The sequence below is a fragment of the Thunnus maccoyii genome, chromosome 23 (assembly GCF_910596095.1).
Source record: "Thunnus maccoyii chromosome 23, fThuMac1.1, whole genome shotgun sequence".
NCBI lineage: Eukaryota > Metazoa > Chordata > Actinopteri > Scombriformes > Scombridae > Thunnus > Thunnus maccoyii.
The window spans coordinates 17,669,052-17,688,325 of NC_056555.1; the positions used below are offsets into that span (position 1 = coordinate 17,669,052).

The following is a 19,274-nucleotide window of genomic DNA, read 5'->3' on the forward strand; positions in this document are numbered from 1 at the left end:
CCACCTATGCAACGAAGAGCCAAACAACTGATTTTGCATATACTGTACCACTGTCAACTTCATCAATCATTGTGTGTATGTGTCTGTTGGTAATGTTCAGTACTGTATGTCACATCTACTTGTAAAAGCAACAACTTCAGTAAAGCTTAATGAAACCATTTAACAATTTTTCAAGTTACAAAGCTTCACCCAGTGTATTGTTTGGTTTTTGTTTCTGATTTGTATAACTAAACCATTCTTTTTATTGATCCATTGATTGTTTGGCCTATAAAATGTCAGAAAATAGTGAAAAAAATGTCTTCCAGCAGATAATCAAATCCTAAAATGTAAGATGCAATCAGGAAAATTTGGCACTTTTTTCCTGATAAATTACAAACAATTAATCATTAATCAAAATTATTTTTTCTATTATTTTTGTGTCTCATTGTTCGACTTATCTTTCAACACTACAGTACATTTGGGTTCGATTAGCTTGGACTAACTTTGAAGTCTGACATATCGAAACACTCGCACATGAAAAAGAAACCGCGTCACACCATGCTGTGAGTTTATAGCTTCACAGTAAAGTAAGTAGAGAGACAGAAAAATTATTAAACGCGAGGTCACAAGATTAACCTTTTCCCTCCTGCGGCTTCTGGCAAGGCTGCTGGGTGGTTCATATTGGACAGTATATTCATTCCCAGCACTTCCTCCACTTCATCCTTGTTTTCTTGGATTGTGAGGGAGTTGGGGAGTATTGCCATGGCGATAAACTATCCAATCACACACTGTATCAATCCATCATATTGTCATCACTGACACGACAGTGACCTGTGACACTCTTCACGGTCGTAAAAGCGTCGTTTCTGTCGAGAGACGACCGTCAAGAGCGCCATGATTTAGATTTAGAATAAAGGGTCTGACTGCTGTAAAAGTCTGACGCATTTGACAGATTAGTAGTCCAAACACTTGCCAAATAATAAAAGATGATCTCATTGAGTGTATGCCAAGTGTGAAAGCACTTCTTACTTGCCTAAAAAAATAAGAAACTGACACATAAATTTGATCTCATTGACATCTACAGTTACATTGAACATTATCAGACCATTGTCTAAATCAAGAACAGACTTCTTTTACTCAAAATAAAAATGTGACAGTATTTTGGGTCTGACTATTCGTGCTTTCATACAGTATTTATTGGGTTTATGGGGGAGTCTTTTAGAAAAGTACTCCTGTGGTTATGATGACCAAATAACACAAAAATGAGTGGTGGGGTAGTTTGAAATCAAGTGAAACTAAATGTTATTTTACAGGACTGATTGAGTCTCTGTTTCAGTGGATTTGGTCTAGTTTGCACTTGTACTGGTACAACTTAGAGTGTCAGAAGTTTATGTTTCAACCATTTATTCATGTATTTATTTTGACCTTCCTGCTTGCTTGCTGGCTAATTTTCACTCACTGTGGTGTTGCAGCTGACTGAGGTCGATGGGAGGCAGTTGGCTGGATGTAACTGGTAGTTTCTTGGTTACTGTGACAATAAATATACTAATTATCAGCCTTACAACAAATTGTAGTCCTGTTTGTGTGTTAATTTCCTCCCCAAAACACAAATATGTGTATTTTTTTTTAATCAAATCTGAAGTACAAACTGAAGTAAACAAACCCATAATTGGAAATCGTGTAGTCACATAACACAACGTCAATATTACAAAGTATCATCACTTTTCCGCAATTCTGCTTACTGTATGACATTATTGGCTATTTTTCATAAGCGGTTTCAATATAAATTGGATTCCAGATGTTAATTATCAAAAAGGCAATCAAACATTAAATCCTCAGAGTCAGCTTATTTCATTTAAGCTGCATAATTTACTCTTCAATCCATTTTTTTTTTAGAGTCATTTGAGAATCAGTCAGTTTGTCAAGTTTTCTTATGATATTCAGACAAAACCTGTTTTTGTTGTGATAATTACATAAACAAGCCAAAGCAAATGTGCCGCAGAAGCATTTAAAAGCATTAATGAGAATAACGTTCTTACTAGCAGAAAATCAGACCGAAGTGACAACTTAATCTCCTTTCAGCTTTGTCTGGTGGAGGGAAAAAAAAATAAAAGATGTATTTTCTAAATTATATGTGAAAATTTTCATTATTTTTAAAGCAAATTAAACTATGCCTCATCTGTCAAACAGATAATCTTATTACCGTGTCCTCTGTTGTCTTTGAAGAGGCTTTTCATTGGAATAAAATAATCACCGTATTCAGTGAAGTGAAATCTAATGTAAATTTAAATCAGGTACGACTGAAAAGAAAGCAAAGGTAAAATTAAAAAAAAACATGATCAGTTGAAGGATCTGGTGTTAAAGGAAGCATAAGCTGATGCCCAAAGATGTGTCGTTCATCTGACGCAGAAAACAGCACTACTATGGTTGTCAATCGAATTAAAACCAGAACAGTGTGAAAAAAAGCAGAGTGCCAACCTTTCTCCTCTCTCCGTCTGTCAACTCTCTTTCCTTCCCTCCCTTCCTCCTTCCCCTCCTTTCTCTGCATCTACTGAGCATCAGGTGTGTCTCTCTCTCCTCTCTCCTCTCTCTCTCTCTCACTCTCTCTCTCTCTCTCTCTCATGGCCAGGCTGTCTTTCAGAAGGTCCCTCGCTGTCTCGCTGACAGTTAGGAAAGCATGAATAATGTGCGCGAGCGCGGGGACAGACAGGCCGGGTCTCTTCATCTCCCGAACCTATTTAAACGTGCCTCTCTCGGTTCCCGGCGGAGAGAGGAATGAAATGAGTGTGTGAATGGGGAAAGAGGGAGAGACAGAGTAAGGGAAAAGAAAAGCAAGTGCGAGACACTGCTGCATATGTAAAAAAAAAAAAAAAAAACCTCCCAGGAGTGACGATGTGAGCTGGCTTAAAGCAGCTGGAGGTGACCTCGCTGCAGGCGAAACCAACAGGGAGGGGTGGGGTGGATGGAGGTTTGTAAAAGCAAGCTAAAGGCTAGTGTGAGGCTTGACAGGAATCCCAAAAGAAGAAGTCAAAGCTATCCGCAGACAATACCGGCCTCAAGGACATGAATCCTCAGTGAGAGACAGCAGAGTGAGACAGATGTGGTCAGTGCATACACTTAGGGTATGCTAATAATGTGTCTCATCATTCCTTGTAGGATCGATACTTTCTAGCAGTAAATCAGTGTCTTGTTTAGTCTTATTGCAGAATCCTTATCTGGTCAGAAACCATTTCTCTGTCGGTTCTGGCTTGCAACTCTTGCTTCTGACACCACATGTACAGACATCACAGTTAGATCAATATATCAGGCAGACATTGTTCTTGTCTATTTTTGTTTTCTGCACTTAACCACAACATTTTTTTTTCAGCTTCCCTCATGTCTTAAAAGATAGATGTCCTTGGTTTTACTGGCTAGTTTAGGGGTCCAATCCATAGACTGCATATAAAGATGGACGTAGATGTTTGTTTGCACTGGAGCCATGTTGCCTTTCACACTCTGGAAACACGCCACGCTACCTAGGACCAAAGTGAGCTGTGCACACTTGGGCTAACATTAGCTACTTTGGCTAAATTGTGCTAACGGGGCATGTATCGTAATCAAATAACATTAAGCTTATCGAAATATTGTGACAATAGTTCGACTCAGCGCTAGCCGGGGAGAGCAGCAGATAAGCAAACTGTCAATCTCAGTGGTCGATCAACACCCACACAGCAGACATCAAAGCTATAAGTCTCCAAATCTTATTAATGAAGCAATAATTTCCAAAATGACCACCAGCACACTTATTAGATTGCCTGAATTTAGTGATTGACACCATAATGACTTGTTGGAAAAAAATATTGACTTAAGTGTTTCTAGAAAGAAGTTGATGCTTTTTAAATGGGAATCAATTGGAGCCAAAGCGAACTGTGCAGTATATTTACACTCATTAGAGTTTGTTTATGCATCTTCTTCTTCTACTGTGCCTCTTCTGAGTTCTTGGTCAGGCAACTTTTATAGTAATCAAGCCTCTTAAGATGATATATAATTGTGTAATTACACTTTTCACCACTGCCATGTACCTACGATCCTGAATATGTTGTAAGTTGTGATAACTTCCACTAAATTTGATAATATTAGATACATAAATGCCAGGCTCCTCAGGAGCTCTTCGACATTGTGAAATATCTAGCTCATGTCTTACTCGCGATGTGTCGATGGGAAATTGTAAGGTGACTTTTAAGAAAACTTCCTTTGGATTGAAATAATTTAAACTCAAGTTGCAACAGTTTTAAAGTTAAAAAGTCTGAAATTCACTACAGGCATTTACTGTTTATACATTCACAAGAAATTTCATGCTTCAGAGACACGAAAGTTTGAACTTCACTTGTGAAAGTGTCAATACCTGTATGTATTGCCATTAAAATTTACATCTAATAATACATGTTATTTGTTGCTGTCTTCGTCTTAACTCACATGCAGCAAATGTTGTTTTTCGTGTTTGTAATTAGTCCTCTTTAAGTACAGCCACAAAGTATCTGTTGCCACACCTAAATGAGCTGCAAACATGTATTCAATAATTGTTAAACTATATTATGAACTCAGCCGGATCCGGTGGACTTAAGCGTAACAAGTGTTGTGCCTTGCTCAAGGTAAGCAATGTGTCTTTTGTCATTCCTCGCTCACCGTTTAACGAACCCAAGGAGCCTTAAAAAATCCATCTCGGTCCAAACCTAATCCACTCAGAAACACACATACCGAGATGGTTACAAATGCAAACACTCTCTCTCTCTCTCTCTCACACACACACACACACACACTCATCCATGTAGAATAAGAAGACAAGACAATTTGATCCTTGCCAAGAGATAGGCGGGGAAGGACAGACCAACCACCGAGGCTCTCAGAAAGGCTTTAATCGCTCTGTATTGATTGTTCCCCCTTTTTGGTGAATCAGCAACAACTAGTGTGGGCTGAGGAGTTTGCTTAATATTCCCTTCTCTCTGTGAGCAGGTCAGCCAATTTCACCCTCCCAAATGCCTTCGCTCCAAAATATCCCATTTAGTTCTCATTTATATTCATACCACTGGCAGTTTGAGGGTGTAGAAATATTAACTTTTTCCAACATGAAATATGAAATCTTACAATATCTCTCTCTCTATAAAATCTTATGGAACCCAGGGGGTGCACCTAAAAAAATTTGCAAGTTGCACAACAGCAATCCATAGCCACTTTGTGATTCATCACAGCTTCACAACCACAAACTGATGTTTGCTCTTGCTTCATCATTTGCCTACCGGGCAGCTATAGGTCTGGACTATTCCTATTTGGGACTTTGATTGGTTTTTGATAGAGAGGAGGCCAGAGAGAGGCTGAAAACAAGACTGCAAGAAAAAAAAAAACCTGACTAAAGATGACAGCATTGATTTGTTGCAAAGATAAGAAGAATCGCCTTATCTCTGGGACGAAGTTGGTGTCATTGAAACTTGTTGAAAAAAAGCACCACAAGGAGATATTTAATGACAAACGAGCATTCCTGTAAAACAAAAATGACACATCCCAGGAGTCTATGTGAAACTATGTACATATACAGTACACAGCAAATAAATAACTTACTAAACAGTGCTTAAAATACGCTACATACACGCTAACAGCTTATAAGTGTCAATGTCAGTTACAAAAACATCAGCTAAAAGGATACAAGCTCTAGCAAAACAGAGAAGTCTTACACTGGCTTTGCCTATTATTCATTCAAATTCACAGCTTCTCACTGCAAAAAACAGCTTTGGTAATTATCGGATTGCCAAAATCATCAATCATCACGATACACAAGCTCTCTCTTCCACCACCTCTCCCATCTGCGCAGGTAAACAGTCGTCCTCCTGACAAGGCTTAAAAGTGTGGCCGTCGTGTGAATAGTGCCGCTATTCAGACAGAGTGGGTGAGTTTGATATGCATCCCTAAAAAAACATGAATGAGAAGTTTAATCCTCCTTCATTTCACACACCAACAATGCCAGAACCATTAGTTCAAAATTACTTTGAATTAAATATGTTGGGCCATCTGGAGAGTTTTTCACATAATAAAATATAACACCTGTTTTTAATCAGAGAATCTGCCTAAGTGTTGAAACGACTTGTTAATTAACGTATTAGTCGTACAGCAGGAAATTAACTTAACTAGTTTAATTTATTACCATTTCTAAGTTAAAATACTTCAACAAATAGCATGAGAATGAGAGACAGAAGCAAACCATTTTGTGCTGTATCTTAAAGCCATGGGCAGATGGTTGTGTGGGCAGTGTTTTGTTAGCGCTGGTATTGAACAGTAAGAACGACAACAGCATCTAAACAGAGTGACATTTGCTGGTATGTTAACATGCTGTTTAATGAGCTGCAGCTGAGCAACTAATTAGCTATCTAGCCTGCTAACAGAAGTTAGCGGAGCACTTTTCCCCAGTGAACGTTTGTTCGGTGGCCTGTTCAACAAGCTAAGGTGCAGGACAAGATGTGTGTTCATGTTCGCAAGTCAGATAAGAAGGAGACTTTAGCAGGAAAGCTAATGTGGGTTGTTGTTCAAAGTCTGTGGCTCTTGTCTTGTGTAGCAGGATGCAATCAGGCTCAGTGTGACCGTCGCTCTGCCTATGACAGAGTGTTAACATTACTGCTTTCGACGGACAACTAAGTAGATGAATGATGAATGCAAAGATAGGGGGAACCATCATGAAACCAAAAATATAAAATATAAATTGGTTTCTGATTTCTTTTTCTCAAAGGAGAACACAGGTGAAGTGAGTTATAGAGCAAATATGTATGCTGTAGAAGACAAAAACCAGGCAAGGCTATAGGGATGGTCCAGACTGAAATATCTCAACAACTATCAAAAGGATTGTCAAGAATTGTTGCATATTCATGGTCCCCAGAAGAATAATCCTACATGCTTTGGAGTTCCCCTGAATTTTCTTTTAGTGCCACCATGAGGGTGACATATGTGGAATTGGGTGAAATGTCTCGACAAGTATTGGATGGGCAGACATGAATAAGGTGCTCATTCATGTTCCCCCCAGGATGAATTACAATAACTCTTTATGACCAAATACCTGCAAAGCTAATAACTTTTCTACTTTATGTTTAGTGCTAATCGGCAAATGTTAGCATGCTTACATGCTAAGCTAAGATGGTGAACATTATGCCTGCTTAACACCAGCAGGTCATCATTAAGCTCAAAGCACTGCTGTGCCTATGTACAGCCTAAAAGAACTGTTAGCATGGCTGTAGACTCTTGTTTTAACAATTGATCAAACAAAATAAGACCTTTGAAGACATAATTTGGGTTATGCCAACATCTGATGGCCATTTGTCGTTATTTTTAGATATTTTACAGACTAAATGATGAATTACTTCAACCAATTTTAATACCGAATTATTCAATAAAGAAAATAATTGTTAAATGCAGCCATTGATCCAGCTGTAAGTAGCTTTAAATTTAAACCCAGCATGAAGAGCAGATCCTTGCACACATCAAGTGCGCTTAAACAGTATAACAAAGGTTACATACTGTATGTTTGGCTCATATGCGACGAGCTGTAGTAGTGGGTCCATTCATTAAAGCTTTTTAAATGGACAAAGCAACCGAGAGCTGCTTACTTTACGAAAATAGCAACCTGAATGACATACTGTACATTCACTTAAATAAACCTGGGCGGTCACACAAAGAACACAGACAAAAGGGAGGATTAGTCAGTCGCCTTGAGAGAAACAGAAATGGACTCCAAAACAAATATGTGCACAGGGTCTCTCATTCATCTACAATTTGATATAATTAAACCGTAAAGGGCTCCTTTCTGTTTTTTTCTGTTTCTTTATGCTCTTTGGCAGCTCCAGACACCATTCATTTATAGAAACTTAGATAATGGAGAAGGTCATAAAAGAGTTATTTCATCCTCTTTCACTGTTTAAAGGGAAAAATTGCACTTTACTTCCAATGAAGAGACAGTTTTATTGATTGCTTTAAACATCTAGTTAATCTTAATTCAATGCCACAGAAGCACAAATAAGCACAAGCACCTCACAACACACCTCACAAGTACAGTATACACACACACATAAAAGTTTGCACCCTTCCCATTTCTCCTCCATCCTTGGAATACTTCCACTTGCCACAACAGATGGCTGATGTTGACAAGGAGGGAAAGACAGTTATGTGTGTGAGTAAGCTTGTGTGTGTGTGTGTGTGTGTGTGTGCCATCATTACCTTTCCCCAGAGGTGAGCCTGGCAGTCAGACAGTGTAACAGAGGCAACGACAACAGGATCTCTCCACCAAACCTCTGTCAAGCATGATTGGACAGCATGTGGTAAGTGGTGCTCGGGCCCCGGGGATGTACTGATACACACACACACACACACACACACACACACACACACAGACATTGGAGAATAGCAGCAGCTCTTTAAGCGTGTGTCTGTGTGTGTATCGCACTTTCTGTGCTGCATTTGCTGGTGCAACTTAACACTCTCAATGGGACCCTGACAAGAAGACAGATGAGTCTGACTGCACTGAGAATCATTGCCGCACTCCCACGCAACAGTGTGTGTCTGACTCAACACAAATTCTCGGGGATTGCCCTGTCCCATCTTTCAAACCCCCAACGGACCGGTGACCAGTCCGAACTCATCATCACTCACATCAGTCATTCCATTACTTGGGCACGGTCCATTGATTAGATAGTGTCATAACATACTGGTTTTCCCTTGAGCTGTACTGGATAACGTGTGCAGTGCTGTCTTATGAATTGTTCTTTTGTTGTATGGGTTTTTATGCTGGGAATTCCTGTCTGCAAAACAGTTTCATCTTTGATTGCAGTAAGGCTGACCTTAACCTTGCTGACACTAGCTAAGGGTGTATAAATGACTACATATCTGCTCTAATATAGGACTCCCAGCTATACAGCATGCAGTTCACAAGACAGTGACTCAACCATCGTATGAACATTATTAGTAAGATGTTCAAAGAAGACGAGAGACATCATTATGCAAGTGCTGAGGTCATGTACTGTATTCGTGACTTGAGAGAAGAGCAAGAACGTGTAATGTCACGATTCTTCTTTTAATCCAAAACAGGGCTACAACAGAAAAGACAATCTCCACTAATAAATATTCTGTGGGTTATTTGGTCACTGCACAGAAATGAAATGAAATGGCAAAAGGTAGTTGAGTGCACATGCGAAAATCCCAAAGTGGGACAGATGCTGTATACAAAGATCAGTGCAATAAAATGGATCCGGACTTTCTTTATTAGATTAGTTTTATTGGACAAGTTTCAACCAAATTCTCAGGCAAGCACCGGTTTTGGTTGAAACGTCAACAATAAAGCCAGTTTAAATCTTATAAAGCAGGTCTGACTCCAGTACACAGATACCACACATACCAGCAAAACTTTACAGCATTAAAGCAAAACATACAAAACTGTTTCTTGGAGAGGAAGAGGCAAGACTGAGCTAGAACATCAAAAAAGGCGTCTTGGTGGTACATCAGGGCAAGAATTGCCGTGGATACCCCAAAGTTTGGCTGTAATGCCCCTTCTAAAATTAACTACCCACATGGCCAGTTTGGCATGCATCATTTAAAACTACATGCAACGCAGCAAATAAACAGACTCAACGTTTCCCAGTGTCTCCGTCATCAGGCTGGACATCAACAGTAGCGCAAGATTTCTCCCACTTCCTCAAATATGTGTGTAACATTAACACAAACATTAACAGCTAACCCGCTAGCTAACATTAGCTAACAGTTATGTGATAAGCACAAGCAGCTAAAACACTGTACAGTGTAAGTATTGATACACGTTGCATTTTAAAGTTTACCAGTTACACACTCTCCTACCAGTTCAAAAATGATTTTCTCCATTTATAAGACTGCTGTGACACTTGTCTGTGAAAGTGGTATCTGGCAGCTTGACATATTCCATTTCTGCAGTAGAGATGTCTGAAGACACTTTGGACTCATTTTCACTCTTCATGAATTTATTTCCTCTGTCGCAAGTTACACAAGCCTTCAGGAACTCCTGCAGGTTAAACTGGACTAACAAAACACTTTTAGGATTGACTGACTTTAACACACTCACTAACAACAGACTTTAAGCCACCCACTAGCCTAGCAACATTAACGCTACAAATAATAATAATAAACTTAGTACTGTTTTTCTGACTCCTAATTGTTGATTAAATACTGTTTTGTCTTCACACAGTATAATTATCATTTATTGTTATTGCACCATTGGTTTTGCTCCACATTTTGGTTGCGATGTCCCAATACATTTGTATTTATAAAAGGTCAAAGTGGCCTTTGCCCTAAAAATGACTTAATTCCAGGCCTGGTACATATTACATTACTGTAAAACACTGGGTTTGCATATTGTGTGGGAAATTTGTCACATGTGATCATTCCCCGCTATGTCTCTCCCACTGTTTCCTGCCTCCACTGTCAGTTATAAATTGAAAAGCACACCCACGCAAAAAATAAACATACATAGGATATAAGAGTCTTCTTTTTTCTTTTGCTCAGGAAGTTTCCAGTTGCGCTTTAAGTTTAATACATTTCAGATGTTTGCAATCTGAACATATCAGAATGTCTATTACCAGGTATGGCTTCATTACACTGCTCCCAACATGGGTTGAACTCAGTTTTGACAAGGCTCGACTTTGGGATGAAAGGGTGAACATGCAGGTTTACAATGGTCATTAAAAAATATTTTAAGGGTTACTGTGACTTTAGTAAACCACAAATTCCACTCTTCCCAACTCCAGAGATACTGAAAATGATTGCAGTGTAGGTTATTGCATTAAATTCTCAAAAGGTGACCACATAAAGAAAAGAAATCCTTCATCAGGCTGCCATGTGTGATCTTTGGTGTAAACTTTGCAGTGACTACTTTTAATGAACCCAAGTCCAAAACTGTGTCTAGCAAAAACATTTAAACGTGTTATATTTAAAGAAGTTAAAAACTATTGAATGTTTAACATGTTAGCATGTTGGAATGTTAATGTAACTAGCTAGAAAAGTCAGTCAATGACAATGTTATCATGCTAATACTTAGCAGGTATGTCTACCATGTTCATCAACCTGGTTAGGGTCTTAGCATGCTAACATGTGCTAATTAGCACTAAACACAAAGTACAGCTGAGGCTGATCAGAATGTCATTAGTTTTGCAGGTATTTTGCCATAAAATTTAACCTGATGATGGTGTAAGATGAAAAGTGAGAGGATCCCCAAAGTCTGACTCTGGACTATGAATGTCTGTACAAAACTTTATAGCAATCCATTCAGTAAGTCAAGATATTTTTCTCTGGACCAAAGTATTGGACCTGCAGACTGCCATCCCTAGAGCCGCACTGTTAGCTTTTTAAAATTGGAAAGGTACTGTAACACTTACTGCCATTTCTGCCTAGCTAAAGCTCCCCGTTGCTCAGGCTGCTGTAATGACTTTCCCCAACACCAGCTAACACCCAGCGAGCACACTGATTGCCTATGGCTAACCTGGAAGAGTCTGCTCGTACCTACACCTAACACCACTCAGCGAGGCTCAATCAGAATACACTTCTCAGTTCTAGAGCACAACTACAGTAAGAGCTACAGCGGCGGCGAAAGATGTAGTGACAGCCTCCGTAGCTGGCTGCATTAATCCTTCACTGGAGCTGAAATAGGAAACAGAACTGTTGCAATTGAGTGCGAGTATGCGTGCGAGATAGATGGTGGAAAAGGGTCAAGGGGTACGAAGCAAAACTGATTCATCTGAAGGCTTCGGCAACATTATTTAGGAATTCATAAACCAATTACGCTCAGTGAAAGGTACGCATACAAAGAGAAGGTCAGTGTTTGCTCTTCATGCAGATCATCTAAGGTTAAGAGATTCATTAATTTGCATGTCATTGAAAACATATCACTGAATGAAAAAAGACATACAGATTTCCCTCTACCAAAATGCGGCTTTTATTAACTTCAAGGTTGATAGCTTCAGCCAATCGCAACAGGTTTCATCACATATCACAGCAGCTTTATGGCAACGTACAGTAACAACAAGAGAGGTTCACTTTATTGTCTGGCAGCTGTTTGATAAAGTCAAATAAAATAGAAACTACATACAGATGTTGGCACTTTGGACCAAGTTAGCAGTAAAATAACACACCTGCTCTTATAAATAGATGCTTGAAAAGGCCACGTGTAGCCTATAGCTAGTGACGACAAGTAGTTCAAATATTTTCATGACTAAAACCTCAAGCAGTCACAATCGCCACAGCCTCTGTCTATGTGGATTATATGACTGTCGACCAAATTCATCTCAGCAGATTGAAGTTACAGATTCTTATGACAGTGGGTCCAGGCAAGATTCTCCTCTGTCCACCTACACATGGCCAAAGCTCAGAGCGACACACCAGAACATGCATCTCCAAGACGTATTCAGACTGTTTCACCGTGATCTTGTCCCTCACATAAAAGGGGAAAATGTCTTAAATTTGCATTGCGGTGGATGTCGATATTAGTGATGCAACAAATTTTGCCAGCTCTGTTTAAAAAGGCCTTAAAACTAAGGGAAGAGCGAATTATTTTTAAGGCTCATGATTTATTTGCTTTTTACAAACTTGCATGTGTAAGCAAGTGGCTGAGACACAAGCAGTAATATTCCCATACTTGCCTGCGTACTTTGTGTTTGCCTGGAGGATTAAAAAAGTACATTCACTGGACTATAAATAAGGGAAACACCAACACCAGAATATCTTCATTTACAATGTCCTATTTTGCTCACAAAAAACATAACGTCAACACTTTTCTATGCTGTTAATGTTAAAATTGCAGTCGAAAAAGGGGCAACAGCAACAAGTTTTAGTAGTTTCCTTCCATTTTCCACCACTGTTGTTGCTCTTAGTTCCATTTATGGTCTTAATTGCATCTTGTAGGTATGTCTTGTTTAGAGCAGCAACTATTATTTGATTAATCGATCGACAGAAAATATTATAAATAATATTTATTTATAAAACTATTTTGATAATCGATCATTTCAGTCATTTTTCAAGCAAAAGTACCAAAAATTCTCCTGTTCCAGCTTCTTAAATGTGAGCATTTGCTGTTTTTCTTTGACATATATAACAGTCAATTGAATATCTTAAGATCCTCGACTGTTTGTCAGACAAAACAAGCAAATTGAAGACATCCCCACGGGCCATTGGCAACATGGCAACAAAATGACATATTTGCATTTAAGGGTGTCAATTGCAAACGTGCACTATCAATCTGAGGGAAACTCAGAATACTACAAATCCACCAATCTGACTTTTCTGTCCCAATATCATAATATTATGATACACTAATCTGCTGATACCAAATACCAACCCAATGCCAGTGTTCTCTTTATCCCAAATTTATAATCTGTATACCTTTTATGTAAGGTAACAAACAGCCATGTAAGCAAACAAGTATATCAATGCTTTAACTGTGACTGTTACTGAAATCAATTCTACAGTGGCCACAGCAGCCACAGGAAGTAGTCTCAGTCCCATCCTTGAATTATCCATAATGTCTAACTCTAATGAGAATTCACTTACATACCCATCAGCGTTTTGTAGAGATCCTAATTATGTCCTACAGGGGAGGTCTGATTGCTGTGGCAATCTAATCTAATCCTCGCCTAGGAGACTAATAAAACAGCTAGTACTGTATGTGAGCATGTGTGTGAGTGTAAAATGAGATAGTCGTGGCATTTCAGACGTCATGAAAAATATCCCAATATCCAGAGGTATCCCAAGAGAAAGGGACAGCAAAGAGTTGTGACATTAGTGAAGCATTGGACCACTGCAAAGGAGAACTTGATGTATTATTCAAAAAGGCCATGAACAACCTTTGGAGATCGACCATGCATGTAAACTGGTCAGTGACCCCGCTCCTTGACCGGAAGCTAAAAAAGGAACAACAAAGCAAAATTTATGGCCGTTTCATTGGTGTGTAGCTGGTCCATTTTAAGCTGAAAGGTTTTATGTTTGAAGGCTGGTGTTTGTCTACTTACAGTGGCTCCTGTCAATAAAGGACAAAGTAGAAGTATCCTCAATTGCAAATATATCAGTCATGCAAGAGAGGTGAGGTAAATACATTTTACCACCACAAAAGGCTCATTTTCAGATTGGTAAAATTGGAAACAGGCAGAAGTTTGACATGCAAGAAGTCCAGAAGTTTTAGTCCTTACAAGTGCACAGCTGAACACGTTTTTCTCTCAAGTAACCCCGGTTCAATTCAACACTCATATCAGGCACCTGTGAGCGAAGGTTTCGTTTCCAGCCGAGTTTGACAAAACCTTCGCCTAACATCGAGCACACAGGTGATGTAAACAAACGCCGCTCCGAATATAAAAGAGTGAGACCCCTTCATTATCGCTGGATGTTATTTTATCCTTGAGTATTATTTGTGCGGATAAATGCAACAGTTTTTCAAGTACACCCAATACTGACTGAGAAAATTACATTTTTTTCTGCTTACTGTGATAAGGTCTAACAGTTCTAACAAAACCCAATATTTATCTAAATTTTTTCTTACCAAACCAAAAAAGCTGAGTGGAAAAACAACATTAAGACCGAACAACATGGAGAAAAACCTCAGTTGAAAAAACAATTTAACCTTCAGGAAGTCTTGAGTAATAGTCACTAACAGTAATTTATGTAGAAGAAGTTAGAAGCTGGTGCAAATCTCCATTTGAACATTTTTGATGTGACTTTCATCTATGTTGTTGGGATTATAAGAGAAGGATGGGTCAGTGTTGTCATACACACACTTGAAAGTGGCTTGAGGACAATCATTGTGACTAATGATTATTTTCATTATCGATTAATCTTCTAATTATATTCTAATTGATTCATTATTTTCTTTATGAAAATAAATGGTGAAAAACGTCCATCATAATTTCCCAGAACCCAAGGTGATTTCTTCAGATTCCCCATTTAATCCCAATATTGGTCTAAAACCCAAAGATATTCCGTTTTCTACCATAAGACTACCATAAGAAAAGCAGGAAATCCTCTAATTTGAATACCTGGAACCAGAAAATGTTTGCATTCTTTGCTTGAAACATGACTGAGACTTCAGCTCTACCAATATTCTCAGAGTTTAAGCGTGTTTTTGCAGTTATAATAGACCGGTTATTTAGTTGTTGACAGTAAAGTCTGAGATAAAAGAAAGATCAGACCCACCCGTTATATGACGGCACCGAGCTATGTTTTCTATATTATTTAAGTACTATAAACAACAATTTTTAAAGGGGAGTATCATGCACGTTTCCAGGTCTACATTTATATTCTGGGGCTCTACTGGTATATCTTTGTATGATTTATAGTTCAAAAAAATCCTTATTTATCTTATCCTGGCCCTTTATGCAGCCCCTCAGTTCAGCCTCTGTCTGAAACAGGCCGTTTGAGCTTCTGTCTCTTTAAGGCCCCGCCCCCCTCCCGATGAGGCCACTCTGTTCTGATTGGTTAGCTCCCGGAAGCTGTGTCTCAGCTGATATCCACAGTATAAGTCGTTCTTTACTTGAAATGGAAACTTCTCAAATACATCCGTACACTTTCGAGCCAAAATAAGATCCGAAATATGCAAGCGGACAATGTGAACAACCTTAGCGACAACCTTAGCAACAAAGGCTACAAAATGGATGGCTGTTTAAGGGCATGTGCAAACAATCTGATGTCACCACGAAGAGGAAGCTGAGGTAACTAAGTGTTCATAGCAGCCTGAAACCCTGCATTTCTACATACATTCACCTAAAGTGTTGGAACTTTGATCATATTTAACATAGACTTTCGGCATTATAACAGTTGAAAAATAACAGAAAAATCACAAATAGCACGATACGTCCGATTTATCTACCCACTCATTATTAAAACATGAGACTACAATATAGCAGAACGAGTGGACAGTCCTGGCTTTCTATGATAATGCTGTGCACTTAATTGAAGCTCTCTCTCTCTCTCCTTCAATAAGGAATCTGTTGAAACAGACTGTAAAGTGTTTGATGTGCCTCTGCTGACAGTAAAAATATCTGTGACTGAACACACTGCTGTAAGGACACTGCAAAATAAATAAATAAATAAATAAAAATGTTTTCTCGCATAATATTTACTTAATGCACATTTCAATCATATTACAAACAACTTGACACTAAAAACATCCAATCGAGCAAACACGAGCTGAGCAGCAGGGGGAGAATATCAATCACTTCAGCAATCACTGGGGGATATAAATATTTCATGAAAAAAAGAAACACATTAGTTTGATATGGGCTTGGCTGCCTTTTGAATAAATCCTTGGTGTGATGCTCAAACACACACACACACACACACACACACATACATATACAAACACACACACTAAGACTTTGATCCAAAGCCTCTTACAGGGTTTTGTAGATTTTTTACCCCAAAATGAGACCACAGATCCCCCTCTCTCAGCTCACAATGCAAGACACCAGTGTCATTAGCTGCCAAGGATCAAAGACACAGACGGCCGGAGAAGTGAGGCCGGGACGTGTAAGAGTTTCACGTCTAGTGGACAAAGTTGACAAGCAGAAACTTCATCAGCTGGGGTTAAGCAAATTTACACAGCTTTTTAAAAAAGAATATTAGCGTCAACACGGGTGTCCTGGGCACAGCTTGTGTTGCAATTCAAAGTTTTCTCCGACAGCTGTGAAGTCATCGGACAGCACAATATTGGCTTCATATCCTTCCAGTGAAACCACAGCACTCACTTAGGCAATCCACTGCACTTCCCGGTAGAAAACCTCCGCTATAACATTCCTGAGGTGACTTCTGTGTCTGTTGCGGTCAATAATAAGCTTACAGTGACCTTATCATACTTTATGTTTACTCATTTTCCATGACGCTACCATAATGTTGAAATAGGGACTTGAGGATTTGCTCTAATATTTGTACAATATCCTTTCCAAATCCAATTTGGTCCACTCAATGTGGCACTAATTGGATAATAAATATTGCATACTTAAATGTCTGCTTTGCAAAAAAAAAAAATTAATAATAATAATATGTGATTCAAAGGTCAAACAGCAAATGTAGTGTAATTTTCTCCATCAAGAAAGAAAGCAAACTTGTAACCTCAAGTAGTCTGGAGGTTACACTTGGGCTGATGCCACATCCGAAAAATTCTACATCTACTGCTGCAACTAATGGTTATTCATTATTAATCAATTAAAGATTGATTGGCTATTATTTTGAAACTATGAATCATTTGGTCATTAAAATGACTGAAAATAGTGAAAATATCCATTACAATTTTCCAGAACTCAAGATAATGTATTCAAATTTCTTATATTGGCTAACTAATTGTGATTTATTGTAAAGGGGCGAAGAAAATCTGCCAAAATGACAACTCATTGATACATAATACTGTTATTTCTAGTGACCATGCATGTTTATAATAGTGTGCTGTACTTTATTTTTGTTTTATTTCCTATTATGCATGTGAAACAAACAGACGTGGCTTGTGATAAAATATCTGAGAGGAGTCAATAACAACAAATGCAATCTAATCTGATCTAATCCCATGTTTATTACCAGGCTGTTGGATATTCTATTCTCTTAACCTGTGGCTGCATGACATTTAGAAATATTACAGTGAGTCCATCATCATTATGGTGTTGTATATTTGTTATTATGAGTTATCTACTAGGCTGAAACCCATTCAAGATCAATACTTTTACAGGTAACACTCTGGAATGTGTGTTTTCTGACTGCCTCAAATGTAACACACCCCCTTATTGGCCAAACTACAGTACACACACATAGCAACAGGACCTGCCAACACAACCAAAACACGTCTAAAACACCATTTTACAACAACGGCTGTGCAGAAAATGAGAATATCTGAGTACAGAACACTTGTAGCAACAAAAAACACCCGCAAAAGTTCATTTTCTCCACCTAGTTTGCTCAAAGCATCGAGCAATAGCCTTGAGACTCAGTTTTGGGAGACAATAGCAATGCTGTCAAAACACAAAAGCGTGCTAAAAAAAAAAAAAAAAAGCTAACGGTTTTCCCAAAAAAGGAGAGAGAGAAAAAAAGCAAGATATACGGGAAAGTTGGTGTGAAAGCTGAAAAACCTCACCTTGTTTGACACACTTGAGTCGGACGGGGTCTTTGCTGTGTTTGACCACAGCATGGACGTCCCTGGTGGTGAGTCCAGCCACCGGGGTATCATTGACTTCCAGCAGGAGTTCATCCTGGCAGAGTTTGCCGCTGTGGCAGACCGCTCTACCCGGGAGAAGCTCGCCGATAACCGGGAACTGTCCATTCTCTGCGCCGCCCTTCAACTCCAGCCCGAGCTCCCCCTCCTCATTCCTGCAAAGGACACTCTCATGGACTTTGTTAGTCCAGTGGTTCTTCCTCTTCTTCAGGCTTTTGGACATGGCTCAAACAAGGGGGAGAGGGAAAAAAAATCACATGAGTGCGGCCGTGGAGGAAGTTTCAACGCTGTCTGAAGTCTCCGCAGTGTCACCGTTAACACTGTAATGTGTCCACTTTCAACAGTAGACGCCAGTTGTTGTATCCATGTCAGCGCACACACTTCACACGCACAGCAGCTGGATCATCAGTCTGCCTTTGCAATAACTGAGAGCTGCTCAACTTGTGCTGCCTTCAGGGGCTGTCTCAAAGATCGGAATTGAAAGGTTTAATAGTAGTAACTTTGTTTATGTAGCACTTTTTTTAACGTGCATACGTAAAATAGAGTAAAGTAATGAAAGTCGTGGGGAAAAAAAGACAAAGAGTTAGCTAACAAAGCAATTATTAGAGGTGCAATTACAAATATTCAATTCATTTTTTATTTATATAGCGCTAAATCACGATAGAAGTTATCTCGGCACTTTACATATAGAGCAGGTCAAGACCGTGCTCTTTCATTTACAACATTCCCCCCGTGAGCAGGCACTTTTTTACATATGAATGTAAAAAAATATAAAAATGAATCAATCAAACAAACCAAAAGTAAATAAATGAGTAGAAATCAAAAATAAAAACAGAAATAAAAGCTTTTGAAACAAGAATTAAAAGCAGCTTTATACAAGTGTGTTTTGAGGAGTGATTTAAAATGTGGCACTGATTCGTTTGGTGTATGCAAACGATCAAATGAATCGGTACAACAGAATTTAGGGGAAACTGTGAGATTGAGTCATTAGAAAAAACATTAAAGCCATTCAACAACTCACAACTAATAATATGCGTAAATGAATTACATATATTTCTAAAAAGTCAAAATTTGATGTGGCAAT

General features: G+C 38.8%; 1 protein-coding gene across 8 annotated transcripts in view; it reads right to left on the reverse strand.

Moving 5' to 3' along the window:
* magi2a (membrane associated guanylate kinase, WW and PDZ domain containing 2a) overlaps nucleotides 1-18,769 on the reverse strand; it is a 235,785-nt gene extending 217,016 nt beyond the window's left edge. For 4 of the 8 annotated variants that reach the window (XM_042403984.1, XM_042403980.1, XM_042403979.1 and 1 more), the window contains exon 1: nucleotides 18,113-18,767. In XM_042403984.1, coding sequence (XP_042259918.1) covers nucleotides 18,113-18,413 — 301 coding nt within the window. In that variant the 5' untranslated portion in view covers nucleotides 18,414-18,767. Of the gene's footprint in view, nucleotides 1-18,112 lie in introns of all 8 variants that reach the window. The other 4 variants (XM_042403985.1, XM_042403987.1, XM_042403983.1 and 1 more) reach the window with 3 other exon arrangements.
* Nucleotides 18,770-19,274: the final 505 nt, after the last annotated feature.